The sequence below is a fragment of the Ostrinia nubilalis genome, chromosome 17, assembly GCF_963855985.1.
Source record: "Ostrinia nubilalis chromosome 17, ilOstNubi1.1, whole genome shotgun sequence".
In the NCBI taxonomy this organism is placed as follows: Eukaryota; Metazoa; Arthropoda; class Insecta; order Lepidoptera; family Crambidae; genus Ostrinia; species Ostrinia nubilalis.
In genome coordinates this window covers 8,276,258-8,291,294 of record NC_087104.1, presented here as the reverse complement: position 1 = coordinate 8,291,294, position 15,037 = coordinate 8,276,258, and the positions used below count along the sequence as shown (strand labels likewise).

The 15,037-nt window shown below is 36.7% G+C and overlaps 2 protein-coding genes across 2 annotated transcripts; one reads left to right on the top strand and one right to left on the bottom strand.

Annotated features, from left to right (window-relative positions):
- The first annotated feature begins 282 nt into the window (after positions 1-282).
- Positions 283-12,609, top strand: LOC135079999 (dynein axonemal heavy chain 12). The gene is made up of 2 exons (XM_063974664.1): positions 283-564; positions 720-12,609. The coding sequence occupies exons 1-2, from the start codon at positions 430-432 to the stop codon at positions 12,384-12,386; spliced, it is 11,802 nt and encodes a 3,933-aa protein (XP_063830734.1). The 5' UTR covers positions 283-429; the 3' UTR covers positions 12,387-12,609.
- A 64-nt stretch (positions 12,610-12,673) lies between these two features.
- On the bottom strand, positions 12,674-14,403 carry LOC135080000 (myosin-9-like). The gene is made up of 5 exons (XM_063974665.1): positions 14,314-14,403; positions 14,085-14,206; positions 13,861-14,002; positions 13,586-13,761; positions 12,674-12,850 (listed from the first exon to the last, which is right to left on the bottom strand). The coding sequence occupies exons 1-5, from the start codon at positions 14,372-14,374 to the stop codon at positions 12,764-12,766; spliced, it is 588 nt and encodes a 195-aa protein (XP_063830735.1). The 5' UTR covers positions 14,375-14,403; the 3' UTR covers positions 12,674-12,763.
- Between the last annotated feature and the right edge of the window lie 634 nt (positions 14,404-15,037).

Sequence of the window (15,037 nt, the reverse complement as noted above, 5' to 3'; positions counted from 1 at the left end):
GCGGGTTCGATTCCCGCTGTCAAATATTGCAAAATTGTTAAAATTACACATTTAAAAAGCATTGCCATAGTACATAATAAAATCATGCAGACGCGACGGCATTTATTCAGTCGAAAATTCATACAATTTCCTGCTATAAAGTAAGACACGCACAAGCATAGAGGAATTAACGCGCACAAGAGTGCCCAAGACATTCACACTAATTAATTGCATTTAACCTTTTTTGATTTTGACTATTTAACTACGTCAAATAACCATCGCGTCGCCGTTGTCATGGAAATAGTATTGACTTCTTCAAAGAAAAGGAATTTTGTGTACATTTTTCAATAAACGTGTTTTTTGTTACAAATACGGTTTATATTCAGTTTTATTGTTTACCAAAAACTTATTGTTAAATCGTATTATGTGATTGTTCAGAAAGGCAACAAAATGGAAGAAAGTGAGCTAAGAAAACTTTTACAAACCAAAAATGGGTGTAGAGTTCCAGTTATGCTGCCCATACCAGATGTTCACAAGATGGACAAATTACCATTTACTCCTCTACCACCGTACAATCGAATAAAGGTATGTGAACATAGTATTTGTAGCGCCATAGTCGTCATAGATGAGTAATGTTTATGTGTAAATGTAATTATTTAACCTGCCGTAGTTAGATGGTATTCCACTGTTTTTATGTTAGCCAATGGCACCTCGCCAGTAATGAAAAATATTATTTGCAGGACAAACAAGCCAAGTTCCGAAAAGTGCTTGAAGAGAAAGCCACTGAGAGAAAGGTGGAGATAGCTCGTCCGCCTTTAGAACGCCGAGAGCGCGACCGCCTTGAGATCGCGCAGTGCAGGCACATAGCAGTCCTGAAAGAATGCGCTGACAAAATACAACCCCCGCCCATGCTCAAATCATGGGAAACCAAAATTTGTGGCCTGATACCTAATAAAATGCGACAGTCGTTCCCGGTAATCATGGAGGAATTGATAAATGAAAGCAAGGCAGACTGGAACCGAAACCTTCACGATCTTGCCGTCAGAATCGTTATTCGCGACGTTCCCGGAGTCTCCCGTAAACGATACGTTGAACCCAATTTCAAATTTGATGGCGTAACACCTAATTACGAGAAAATGATCAAATTCCGGAAGAAACTTCAAGACGGCTCTCTACTACTGCATCCTTTTATTAGACTCGTGCTTGAATCATCCGAGAAAACTTTTCCACCTTTTATTATAAACTTGGCGAAGTATAGAGCCAGAGGCCCTATGGATTTGGAAGAATTTCAAACTAAGGTTATGGAAGAAATAAAACGTGCAGACTATCTGGTTTCCAGTACATGGTATGCAATATTAGTGCAATGGTTAAAAAATCCACGATGCCTTAAAGGAATGAAGCCAAAGAAAATTCCAGATTTCGTGAAATGTGCTACCAAAATGATATCTATGCAGATACAAGAATTGATGAGAAGATCGATTGATGCTATCATTGATTACTTGAAAAATCCTGATTATGTTCCAATTCTCAATATAGCGCTTGATTTTGATGGCGAATTCATATACGATCCATCCCTTGAAACTGTTTATGGTGCCTTTCATGATATTGCAGATGCAATATCTCATATATCGCAAAGATTAATGCCTATAGAACAGTATCTCAGAATACCATATTCACACGATGCTCTGCCAGTACATTACAACGAATGGCTACATAAAGACGGCCATGAAAGATTGCAGAAACAGCTGGATGTTGTATTTGAGCCGCTTCTTCAGTATTTGGATCGCCTTCGTGCTGAATATAACATGTTGTATGGAGCTCCAGCCAAAGCAGCTTTACATAAATTTATCGAAGAAGCTGAAGAGTTTGAAGAAAGTCGTGATAAAATCAGATATTTTCAAAGTATAGATTCTGAAATAACAGCTGTTCTTGAGAACGAATATTTTAATTGTTCCGTCGTTTGTCAATTAAGAATGGTAGATGGGCTGAAACGAAAAGCATTGGAGTTCATAAATGATATTATCGCGGGTATAGTCAGAACTCACATGGATGAAAATCATAGCATTTGCACTGAATTTGAAATAATTGCAGCCAAAGCTCTGAAAGAACCTGAAAATGCAGCTGAATTGATCGAGCAAGGTGTTTATATTTTACACGCTAAAACTGTTTTAGTTGAAGCCCTAAAAGAAAGAATAATGAGACAAATCGAAATAATTTCAAATCTTCTAGAAATGACGTCACTAACTCCAGAACATGTAGCATCCAATACGCGCACGGTAAATTGGTTGCGAGACATTAAACCAATATTTGAAAAAAATGCAGCTGCGTATGAGACGTTTAAAGGAGAAATGGAAGACAATTTATTGTCTAAAATAGCATACCTTAATAATGAAGTTATTCAAATGACGCCATATTTGGAACTTCTTGATAATATGGATGATATCAACCATACATCTGAATATTTGGAGTATTTGCGGAGGCTTGTCCACCGACTTGGAGAATGTGATAAACTGGTTACTTGGATTAATAATGAAGAAACTACTTTTAAATTTCCGGTGTCAAGTTATACTGACTTGGAAGAGCTCAAAGATTTTATTTTACCATTTTACTGTCTTATACACCTTGTACATCGATGGAAACGAAGTTACTATACATGGATGGATGGAGTTTTCGAATATTTGGATCATAATCAGATTGAACAGGATCATGATTTCTTTTATAAAGAGTTTTTAAAACTATCTAAAAACTATAAAAACAAAATAAAACAACAAATCGCTGAAGGTGTCGAGAAACGATTCCAAGGTTTAGTAGATGATCCTGATGTAAATAATTTACCTGCCCCAATGAAGCTATGTGCTCAAGCTATAGCTGAAATTAAGGAATGGAGACCTAACGTTCAAATGGCTCATATCATGTGTAATCCGGCATTAGTGCAACGTCACTGGGATGAGATGTCCAACATTGCCGGTTTTGATTTGACTCCTACAGCTGGAACAACATTACGCAAAATAATTAATTTTAATTTGTGGGATGAAATTGATCAATATGAAATTATCAGCGTGGCTGCGACTAAAGAGCTGGCTCTAATCACCAATCTTAATAAAATGATAGCCGAATGGACTGACATTTGTTTCAAAACTAGCCCTTATAAGGACACTGGAATTTTTATACTGTCTGGACTTGACGATATTCAAAGCGTTTTAGATGACCATATAGTGAAAACCGTCGGAATGCGCGGTTCTGCGTTTGTGAAACCATTTGAAGCACAAGTCAGAGCATGGTATGAAAAAATAATGAGAGTGAATGCTACCATAGATGAATGGGGTAAAGTACAAAGTCAATGGTTGTATTTGCTGCCAATATTTTCATCGAAAGATATCGTGGCTCAAATGCCAGAAGAAGGAGTTATGTTCGTGGAAGTAAATAATACATATCGTCGTTATATGGGTTCTGTTGACAAAGATCCGCACACTCTTGAACTCGCTGGCGGCATGGGAGTACTGGAAGCGTTCAGGATAGCTTCCGGCATGTTGGAAAAAATTAACGATGGTGTTAATAACTATCTGGAGAAAAAACGTCTGTATTTCCCCAGATTTTTCTTCTTATCGAACGATGAAATGTTGGAAATATTATCAGAAACTAAAAATCCTCTCAAAGTACAACCACATCTGAAGAAATGTTTTGAAGGTATAAATAGATTGGTTTTTGATGAAGAGTTTAACATTTCGTCTATGATATCAATGGAAGGAGAACAAATAGAATTTTTGGAAATTATAAGTGTATCTGCAGCCAGAGGCTCAGTGGAGAAATGGTTGGTGCAAGTAGAGGAGCAGATGCTCAAAGCTGTGAAAATGGAGACAGAGTTGTCGTATTATGATTACCCCAATATGGGAAGAGTAGAGTGGATTCTTTCGTGGGAAGGCATGGTCGTACTAGCTATATCACAAATTTATTGGGCTGTCGATGTTCATGAGTCTTTGAGTACCCATAAACTTAGCGAACTTCAAGCTTTTCATACAAGCTTAACAAAACAGCTGAATGAAACTGTAGCTGTTATTCGGCGTACAGATTTAACTAAACTAAGTAGTATTACTGTCAAAGCACTAATTGTAATCGATGTGCATGCTAAAGATGTCATATTTGATTTGGTAGGAAAAAATGTCACTGAAGTAACAGACTTTCAATGGCTATCCCAATTGCGATATTATTGGGAAGAAGAACGAGTGTTTGTGAAAATAATAAACGCTGTGGTTGACTATGCATATGAATATTTAGGAAATTCCGATCGCTTAGTCATAACACCGTTGACAGATCGTTGCTATCGTACATTAATTGGAGCGTACTATCTCCATCTAAATGGTGCACCTGAAGGACCAGCAGGCACGGGCAAAACAGAAACTACTAAAGATCTTGCAAAGGCTCTAGCTGTGCAATGCGTAGTATTCAATTGTTCTGATGGTTTAGATTATAAAGCCATGGGTAAATTTTTTAAAGGGTTAGCTTCCTGTGGAGCTTGGGTATGTTTTGATGAATTCAACCGAATTGAAGTAGAGGTATTATCGGTAATTGCCCAGCAAATACTTTGTATTGTGCAAGCAGTGAGACAACACATGGAAACGTTTGATTTCGAAGGAACTATACTAAAACTTAATCCAGCGTGTTACGTATGTATTACTATGAATCCCGGTTACGCAGGTCGTTCCGAATTACCTGATAATCTCAAAGTGCTATTTCGTACTGTGGCCATGATGGTTCCCGATTATGCTATGATTGGCGAAATTTCGCTGTATTCTTTTGGCTTTATAGATGCACGAAATTTATCTGTAAAAATTGTAACTACATACCGCCTTTGCTCAGAACAGTTATCATCACAAAACCATTATGATTACGGTATGAGGGCAGTCAAGACGGTGTTATCGGCTGCTGGTAATTTAAAAAGAAGTTTCCCTAATGAGAATGAAAGTATCTTGCTTCTTAGGTCTATCACCGATGTTAATTTACCAAAGTTTTTGTCTTTCGACGTGCCTCTGTTTGAAGGCATTATCACTGACCTTTTTCCTGGTATCTCGCTACCGAAACCAGATTACGTAAATTTCTTGAATGCGTGTGATGATGCTTGCGCAAAGAATAATCTCCAGCCAATGGAATGTTTTCTGATAAAAGTTATTCAGACATATGAAATGATGATTGTCAGGCATGGTTTCATGTTAGTAGGTGACCCGTTTTCGGGAAAATCTATGACTTTAAAAATATTATCTGAAGCTTTAACATTAATGGAGGAAAGAAAACAGCCAGGAGGTTGCCAATGTACATACAAAGTTCTCAATCCAAAAGCGGTTACTATGGGTCAATTATACGGAGCATTTGATCCAATATCATATGAATGGACTGACGGCATAGTAGCAACGATGTTTCGAGACTTTGCTTCTGAGGATACTCCTGTCAAGAAATGGATTGTTTTTGATGGGCCTGTAGATGCCGTTTGGATAGAAAACATGAATACTGTACTGGATGATAATAAAAAACTCTGCTTAACATCAGGAGAAGTAATGGCTATGTCAAGTGTTATGTCCATGATATTTGAAGTTATGGATTTGTCTCAAGCTTCCCCGGCTACCGTATCGAGATGTGGTATGATCTACATGGAATCTGCTTCGTTTGGATTCATGCCGTTCTATAAATCGTGGCTCAACACATTAAATCCAATTTGGCTCGAAGAAAACGAAGAGTATATTTTTAATGTGTGTGAGTGGTTGTTTGATCCTCTCGTCTATTATATTAGAAAAAATTGTCAGCAGCTTGTAACAGCCGGAGAAGTCAATTTAGTAAAAAGTGCGCTCAATCTAATAGAAATGCTGATGGATAACGCCATAGAAGGCGAAGAAGATACTAAATATACAAGAACGTGGTTTTTAGCCTCGTTCATGAGTGCTATGGTATGGGGACTGGGTGGGATTTTAAATACAGATTCACGAGAAAGATTTGATGAAGTAGTCAAAGAATATTTTAGAGGAGAAAAGGGGATACCTCCTGAAGTTGACAGGCTAGACGTATCGATACCAACTGAAGGTATGCTAATCGACCATTACTACATGTACAAAAGTAAAGGCTGTTGGAAAGCATGGCCAGAAGCTGTAAAGGCAGTTCAGGTTAAAGAACAAATAAATCTTCTGCAAACTGTTATTCCCACATTAGAAACGGAGAAATATATGTTTTTACTTAAAATTCATACAAAGTTTCTCAAGCCAATACTTTTGATCGGTCCTACAGGAACAGGAAAAAGCTTTTACGTTCAAAATTTCCTAATGAATAATCTTGACATGGAAAAGTATACGCCTGGTTTTATCACTTTTACAACTACAACTTCTTGTAATCAAACACAAGATTTAGTAATTTCTAAATTAGTAAAAAGGAGAAAAAATAATTACGGCCCCACTAAAGGTAAACAAGCTATAATATTTATTGATGATATGAACATGCCTGCCAAAGAAGTGTATGGCGCACAACCGGCCATAGAATTGTTAAGATTATATTTTGACCAAAAACATTGGTATGATTTAAAAACTACTGAAAAATTATACATTTATGATACAATATTTTATGCTGCTATTGGTCCTGTAGGCGGTAGCAGACAGCTGATTTATCCGAGAATGTTACGGCATTTTAACATATACTCAATCAATGAATTTTCAAAAGAGAGCATGACAAAAATATTTATGACTTTATTACAGCTTGGTTGGCGACGAAATGGGTTTGGTCAAGATACACAACCGTTTATAGTTAACATTATTACTGCTACAATGGATATTTATGATCAAGCAACAGAAGGTCTCAGACCAACTCCTGCTAAATCACATTACATTTTTAACCTAAGAGACTTTTCAAGAGTTATTCAGGGCTGTGCATTGCTGCGAAAAGAATCTGCTGACAGTAAAAAGACATTTACGAGAGTGTGGGTTCATGAAATCATGCGAGTATTTTTCGACAGATTGGTTGACGATACTGACCGTAATTGGTTTTTCGGTATTCTTAAAAAAACTACAAGAGATTGCATGAAAGATACTTTCGAATCTGCTTTAGACACATATCAAGATGAAAGGGGTGAAGTGAGTCTGGAAACTATAAAAAGTCTGATGTTTGGATGTTACCTAGACACTGAAAGTCTTGAAGGTGAAAGAAAATACGAAGAATTACCGACTAAAGAGGCTTTCCTTAATGTAGCCATAGCCATGTTGGCTGAATATAACACAATGCATAAAGCAAAAATGACAATAGTGCTCTTTGATTATGCTTTAGAGCACTTGTCAAAAATATGTCGAATCTTGTCCATGCCTTCAGGTAACGCTTTGTTGGTGGGCGTAGGTGGCTCTGGGCGTCAATCCCTAACACGCCTGGCTAGCACAATATTAGGACAGCAAGTTTTTCAACCAGAAATTACAAAGTCTTACAGTGTGAAAGATTGGGGCGATGACTTAAAATTAGTACTTCGAGAATCTGGTGGACTGAATAAAGACACAACTTTTCTATTTACAGAAAGTCAAATAAAAGTAGAAACGTTTATCCAAAACTTGGACAGCTTGTTGAACTCAGGAGAAGTTCCCAATCTATACGGTTTAGATGAAAAACAAGAAATTCTCGAATTGGTTCGTCTAGCAGCTCAAGGAGGAAATAGGAACCTTGATATAAGTCCATTACAAATATTAGCCTTTTTTGTCGGACGATGTAAAGCTAAGCTGCATGTCGTTCTATGTTTCAGCCCTATTGGCAGTGCGTTTAGGACCAGACTAAGACTATATCCGTCTTTAGTGAATTGTTGTACAATTGATTGGTATGACAGTTGGCCAGAAGATGCCTTGGAAATGGTGGCACATCATTATATGATTAAAGTTAATGTGCCAGATAAAGTGAAAGCAGCGGCTGTTATTGCTTGCAAACAATTTCATGTAGACGCGCGACGAGTATCTGCCGATTTTTATTCTCAATTTGGAAGAAAAACTTATATCACTTCCGCTTCTTATTTGGACTTGATTAAATCTTTTACTACTTTGACAAACAAAAAACAGAGGGAACTAAGAGCAGCCAAATTACGTTATACTAATGGCTTAGATAAACTGGGACAAGCAGCTGAGGCTGTTTCAATCATGCAACGTGACTTAAATGCTTTGAAACCACAATTGATCGTAATGGCTGCAAAATCAGCGAAGATGATGGAAGAAATAGAAAAAGAAACTGCTATTGCTGACAAAGCTGCAGCTCAAGTGAGAGAGGATCAAAAAGTGGCTAACGTACAGGCAGCTGCTGCCCAAGAATTAAAGAAGGACTGCGAAGCTGACTTAGCTCTAGCATTGCCAATTTTGGAAGATGCTATTGCTGCTTTAAACACACTTAAGCCTGGTGACATTACTATAGTAAAATCTATGAAAAATCCTCCAGCTACTGTTAAGTTGGTTATGGCTGCGGTTTGTGTCATGAAAGGAATACCACCAGATAAAATACCAGACCCTGATAATCCTGGGAAAAAAATATTTGATTTTTGGGGGCCTAGCAAACGAGTGCTAGGTGATATGAGCTTTTTGGATTCTTTACGCAATTTTGATAAAGATAATATACCTGTTGCTACTATGCAAAAGATCAGAAAAGAATACCTCTCCAATAAAGACTTCAAACCACACATTATTGCAAAAGCTTCAGCAGCAGCAGAGGGTTTGTGCAAATGGATTATTGCCATGGACATGTATGATGCTGTAGCAAAAGTTGTAGCTCCCAAAAAGGCTAAGTTAGAAGCTGCTGAAAAGGAGTTTGCTGAAACAATGGCAATATTAGAGGAGAAGAAAGCTACAGTAGCTCGATTAGAAGCAAAATTGGCACAATTAAATGAAGCCTTAGAAGAGGCGAATATTAAAAAGAAAGCATTAGAAGATGAAGTTCAATTGTGTATAGATAAACTTTTCAGAGCTGAAAAATTAATTGGTGGTCTAGGGGGTGAAAAAGTACGATGGACTGCTGCAGCTGAAAATCTTCAGTTACTTTTCGATAATTTGGCCGGGGACATATTAGTTTCTTGTGGTATAATAGCATACTTAGCACCTTATACCTTACCAGTAAGAACAGAAATGATTGATGAATGGCGTAACCTGGTCATAAAACTTGATATGCCTCACTCTGAAGTATTCCTTTTTAAGGATGTCTTAGGAACTGATATCAAGATTCAGAACTGGTATATAGCTGGATTGCCACGTGACTCTTTCTCAACTGATAATGCTATTATTCAAGATAATTCCATGAGATGGTCTTTATTGGTCGATCCACAAGGTCAGGCCAACAAATGGATAAAAACGATGGAAAAGTCCAATGATCTACAGGTATTGAAGTTTACTGATGGAAACTATATGAAAGTTATAGAAACTTGTTTGGAATATGGTAAACCAGCGCTGATAGATTGTATTTTAGAAGATGTAGAAGCGCCTTTAGATCCAGTTTTACTAAAACACACTTATATGCAAGGTGGAAAAGAATATATTGCCTTGGGAGAAAACGTTATAGAATATCATCCCAATTTTAGATTGTATATGACGACAAAATTAAGAAATCCACATTACTTGCCAGAAGTTTTTAATAAGGTTACTTTAATAAACTTTGCACTCACTAAAGATGGATTGGAAGATCAACTTCTAGGGATAGTAGTTGCCAAAGAAAGACCTGATTTACAAGAAAAAAGAGAAAAATTGATTGTTCAAGGAGCAGCTAATAGGGCTGCCCTGAAACAGGTCGAAGATGATATATTACGTACGTTACAAGAAACCAAAGGAGATATTTTAGAAGATGAGTCTGCTATTGAAGTCCTGGATTCGTCTAAAATATTGGCTATTGATATTATGAAAAAACAAGAGGCTAGTTTGGAAACCGAAATAATCATAGAAAAATTTAGACTTGGATATAGACCTATAGCATCTCATTCGGCAGTTTTATACTATTGCGTTACTGAGTTGCCTAATGTGGATCCCATGTATCAATATTCTTTAACATGGTTTATCAACTTGTACATTATATCAATTGAAAATGCTAACAAATCTAAGGATTTAGATAAAAGACTGAAATTTTTGAAAGACACATTTACCTACAATTTGTATAGCAATGTTTGTAGATCACTTTTTGACAAAGACAAATTGATGTTTTCATTTATAATGTGTTCAAAAATGATGTTGTCTACTGGCGAAATGAATTCAGATGAGCATATGTTTCTAATCACAGGCGGCATAGCTGTGCAAAATCCGTTTGCGAAACCAGTTGACTGGCTACCAGATAAAGCTTGGGACGAAATTTGTAGACTAAATGATTTGGCTGCTTTCAAAGGCTTTAAGGATAACTTTATTTCAGCAATTACTAAATGGCAGGAAGTATATGATGACTTAGAACCACATCATAAGGCTCTACCAGGTGCTTGGGAAACAAAATTAACTCCATTCCAAAGGTTGCTAGTCGTAAGAGTATTGAGACCAGACAAGTTAACAACTGCAATATCTGACTTTGTTGAAAAGCAAATGGGTGGCAAATACATAACGCCTCCGCCGTTTGACATAGGCAAATCATTTGGAGATTCTAATTGCCTTGCTCCACTCATATTCATATTGTCCCCGGGTTCAGACCCTATGGGAGCATTAATTAAATATTGTGAGAGAATGGGATACTCTCACAGATTTAATTCTATATCACTAGGTCAAGGACAAGGACCTATCGCAAGAGCTATGATAGAAAGAGCTCAGCTTGAAGGTGGCTGGGTTTGTTTACAAAATTGCCATTTGGCAGTATCTTGGTTACCAGTGTTAGAAAAAATCGTTGAAGGTTTTGATTTAACAAATACAGACCTAAGTTTTCGACTATGGCTGACTAGCTATCCATCCGATAGATTTCCTCAATCCGTTCTTCAAGTAGGAGTTAAAATGACTAATGAACCTCCAACTGGTCTTCAGCATAACTTATATAGATCGTATAATTCAGAGCCCTTAAAGGAACCAGAATTCTTTGAAGGGTGTCCAGGTAAAGATAAACCATTTAGTAAACTTTTGTATGGAATAAGTTTCTTTCATGCAGTAGTTCAAGAAAGAAAGAAATTCGGTCCTTTGGGTTGGAATATACAATACGGGTTTAATGATTCAGATTTTCAAATATCTATAATGCAGTTACAAATGTTCTTAAATCAATATGAGGAGATTCAGTATGTGGCAATAAAATATTTGACAGGTGAATGTAATTATGGTGGCAGAGTAACCGACGATTGGGACAGAAGATTGATTGTGACAATTTTGGATGCGTATGTCAATGCTGGAGTTGTCAATGACCCTGGTTATTTATTTTGTGACATAGGATCTCAGTATGGACTCCCACGCAGGTGTGAATACCAAGATTATTTAAAACATATTGAAATGGTACCAGTGAATCCACCACCAGAGGTGTTTGGTCTTCATATGAATGCAGGTATAACCCGTGATTACACTATATCAATGGCTATGACAGCAGCGCTCGTTCTTGTTGAGGGTACTGGAAGTGGGGGTGAAGGTGGCAACACTGAAGTGATTCTTATGCATATGGCGTCAGAGATTATATCTAAATTACCACCGAAGTTTGATGTAGAGATGGCCCAAAAGAAGTATCCGGTTGATTATAACGAGTCTATGAATACTGTACTCGTACAAGAAATGGAACGTTTCAACAAGCTGCTTGGTGAAATCAAAGGGTCTTTATTAGATTTGCAGAAAGCTGTAAAGGGACTCATTGTCATGTCACCAGCCCTAGATCTTCAATCAAACGCAATGCTTCTTGGTAGGATACCAGATAACTGGCGGAAAGTATCCTACCCAAGTTTGAAACCCCTGCCTAGCTATGTAGCAGATTTCATCGAGCGTCTTGCTATGTTGGAGGACTGGTATCAAAATGGGAAACCGTCTACATTTTGGCTGTCGGGCTTCTTCTTTACTCAGGCATTTTTGACTGGCTCTGTACAGAATTATGCTAGATCTAAAAGGATTCCTATCGATTTGCTTATATTCGATTTTGAGGTACGTAGAGTTGATTATGAAACAGTCCCACCGGCAATGGGAGTGTACGTGTTAGGATTGTTTATGGATGGTGGCCGCTGGAACCGAGACAAATACGCTATTGATGAACAGCTTCCAAAGATTTTAAATGATAATATGCCAGTTATGTGGTTATACCCGAAAATAAAAACCGAGTTTCAAGAAGGAACAAGGTATAGATGCCCTTTGTACAAAACTTTGGAAAGGAAAGGCGTTTTGGCCACAACTGGTCATTCGTCAAATTTTGTCCTGGCATTTTATCTGCCGTCAGATAAACCTGCATCTCATTGGATTAAACGAAGTGTTGCGTTACTGCTTCAACTGGATAATTAAATATTATTTAAAACTTAGTGCCTTTCTGGAAAGTGTTGAATCAGTATTAAATAGATATTAGACATTTGTTTTGTGGAGTGAATGACCATTGATGAATAGGTGATACCTTTTAGCACGTCTTGATGCTATTAGAGGCAAAAGATCTTTTACAATGTTTAATGTTACCTCTTACCTACAACTAAGGTTTGTTTTTATTTATTTATTTCAATGTGTAATATCTTTTGTTGTTTTTTTGTGTAATTTGCATGTATTGATCTTTCAATGTGCAAGTAAATAATTTAGAATAATTAATAAATAATGTTTATTGTAATTTTTCACGGAAATCATTAAAATCATGAATTAAATAACTTCTTGTTTGATATTATTCGTCAATATCCTTAATTATTCTTCATAAGCTCTTTTCGAACATTTTCTGTTTCTACCAACTTACGTCTCATTTTCAGCATAATGGCGTGGTTTCGTTTCTGAAACAAACAAAAAATATTTTTGATACATTGCGTTTGTACGATATCGGCCTATTAATACACACACATCGCTTGACATACATCACCTCCTAGTCTCAGGATTCTCAGATCAGAAGGTAGGTGTACCAACTACGACAGACGATAGTGGTGCTAATTTTTACCTACATCAAAGGATAAATTATGTGCGCTTGGGTATCAACGCGTGAAAGGAACGTGACCACAGAAAATTCGCGGGGAATCGCATGACGCGAAATAAGGTGAACCGGGTTTAAGAATTTCTTCATGAACCTAACCGTAATTTTTCAGGAATATTACACAATTAAATGTGTTTTGACAGGCTGCTGCTGGGTAAGTTGATGATAATAGTAAGGCGGTTATCACACTGCGCCGCGCTCCGTCGCGGAGCGCGGGGCGACAGATTTTTTCATTGTATGCAAGTACCTCAGTTTGTATAGAATACACGCGCGGCACTTCACACTGACAACGCGTCCGCGTGATAATCACATAAAAAATCACGCGCTCCGCGCGCGACGGAGCGCGGCGCAGTGTGATAACCGCCTAATGCCTACAAGCCTCCTGTTGGTTTCACAACATAGATTTCACAAAACTCCACAAGTAAAAAATTTGGAAGTAAGATACGTCTGGCACGCGGTTCTTTTACATAGTTAAGAGTTGTGCATTGAGAAAATTTCCACATTTAAATTTTAATATTTCGAAACTTTATTTTGCACTTACTTTCAAGACTGCACATTCGCGTTCAATGTCATCACACTCTTTTTCGACGCAAATGATTTGCTTCAATATTTGTTCATTCTTTTGCTCAGTTTCTTTTTCTCTTTGGCGTAATAACTCTAGTTCATTTTCTTCGCTTTGTTTCAGCTCTCTCTTGCGCATCTCTGATATAACGCGCACTAAAAATAAAAAAAATATCGCAAAATTACAAACTAAGTAAAGTTTGGAGCTAGAGTTCTATTCATTTATTCATCTATTATTATTTTTCAATTTCTTACCTTTGTCAAATTCGTCCACAAAACTTCTTTTATGGTCGTTTAATTCAGTTATCGCGTTTTGTATTTTGGATTTCTCTGATGTTGTGCATATCTCCACTAGTGAAATTTGATGTCGAGCAAGAGATAGCATATTCTTTTGTTCCTAAAAATAATAAATTACGCCAGATGGATAAGTTGATATCTCTCTATAACATGTGGTGTCTAATATTTTCAAAAATATTCACCGTTAGCTGTTCTGTTGTTAATTCAATTTCAGTTGCGATTGTTGTTAATTCTTCTGAATATTGTCTTTCCAAGTTACGTAATTGAAGTCCTTCTATGTCTTTTTGTAATTTTCTTTTCGAAGCTGTGTTTATAAGATAAAATCTTGTTACAGATTAATTACTGGTAATGCTTTACATTACTGTTAATAGTTACATAAACAAACTGTTAGTAAGATAATATTATGTATACCTGTATTAAGTGTTAACTTCAATGTATCTATTTTATTGCAATGAAACGCCATGCTAAACATAAAATAAATATTATGTGTTACTTTCTTTTACATCAAAATTAAATTCTATGATTTGGAAGAAAGTTTAGATTTCGCGCCAATTTTATCCCGCGTAGGTATACCAGTGTACCAACATTCAGAAACGAAACTGCTTGTCTTTGCAAATATAGTTTAGGAGTAGCTATAGATGAGTTATGATTCAATGAGTGACCATGACCATACTATTTAACAAGGCAAGTTTTAATATGTGTATATTTTATGGAAATTAAGAAAGACATAATGTTAACATCATTGAATTTCTATTTTGCATTGTCGAAGGGTTATTTATCTCGTATCATGTCCACTCGGAGACGATAAAAGTAGTCATATGTCATTTAATCCATAAATATGTCAGCTCCAATGTTCTTCTCGATGGCATTTACCACATACCGGTAGTACTAGTACCGGTTGCTTGTGGTACATCCCTATTTGACATTTGCAAACCAGCGTGCTTTTTCCAGTGTTGCCAGAAGGTTACTTTTGTAACCTTTTAGGTTACTTTTGAACTGCATTGGTTACTTTTAGGTTACACTAATGAAAAGGTTACTTTTTGGTGATTTTTCAGAAATTGTAGAATTAACTTTTACAGGTTATTCAGTAAAAATATTAATAGTGACAATTTAAAAATTATGTCATAAACTGCAT

Bases quoted from the DNA above. Each gene is read 5' to 3' on its own strand.
- LOC135079999 (XM_063974664.1), top strand. From the start codon at position 430: ATGGAAGAAAGTGAGCTAAGAAAACTTTTACAAACCAAAAATGGGTGT. The intron at 565-719 runs GTATGTGAACAT...TATTATTTGCAG, and splicing joins CACCGTACAATCGAATAAAG to GACAAACAAGCCAAGTTCCG.
- LOC135080000 (XM_063974665.1), bottom strand. From the start codon at position 14,374: ATGTTTAGCATGGCGTTTCATTGCAATAAAATAGATACATTGAAGTTA. The intron at 14,207-14,313 runs GTATACATAATA...TTATAAACACAG, and splicing joins GAAGTTAACACTTAATACAG to CTTCGAAAAGAAAATTACAA. The intron at 13,762-13,860 runs GTAAGAAATTGA...TTTTATTTTTAG, and splicing joins TGTGGACGAATTTGACAAAG to TGCGCGTTATATCAGAGATG.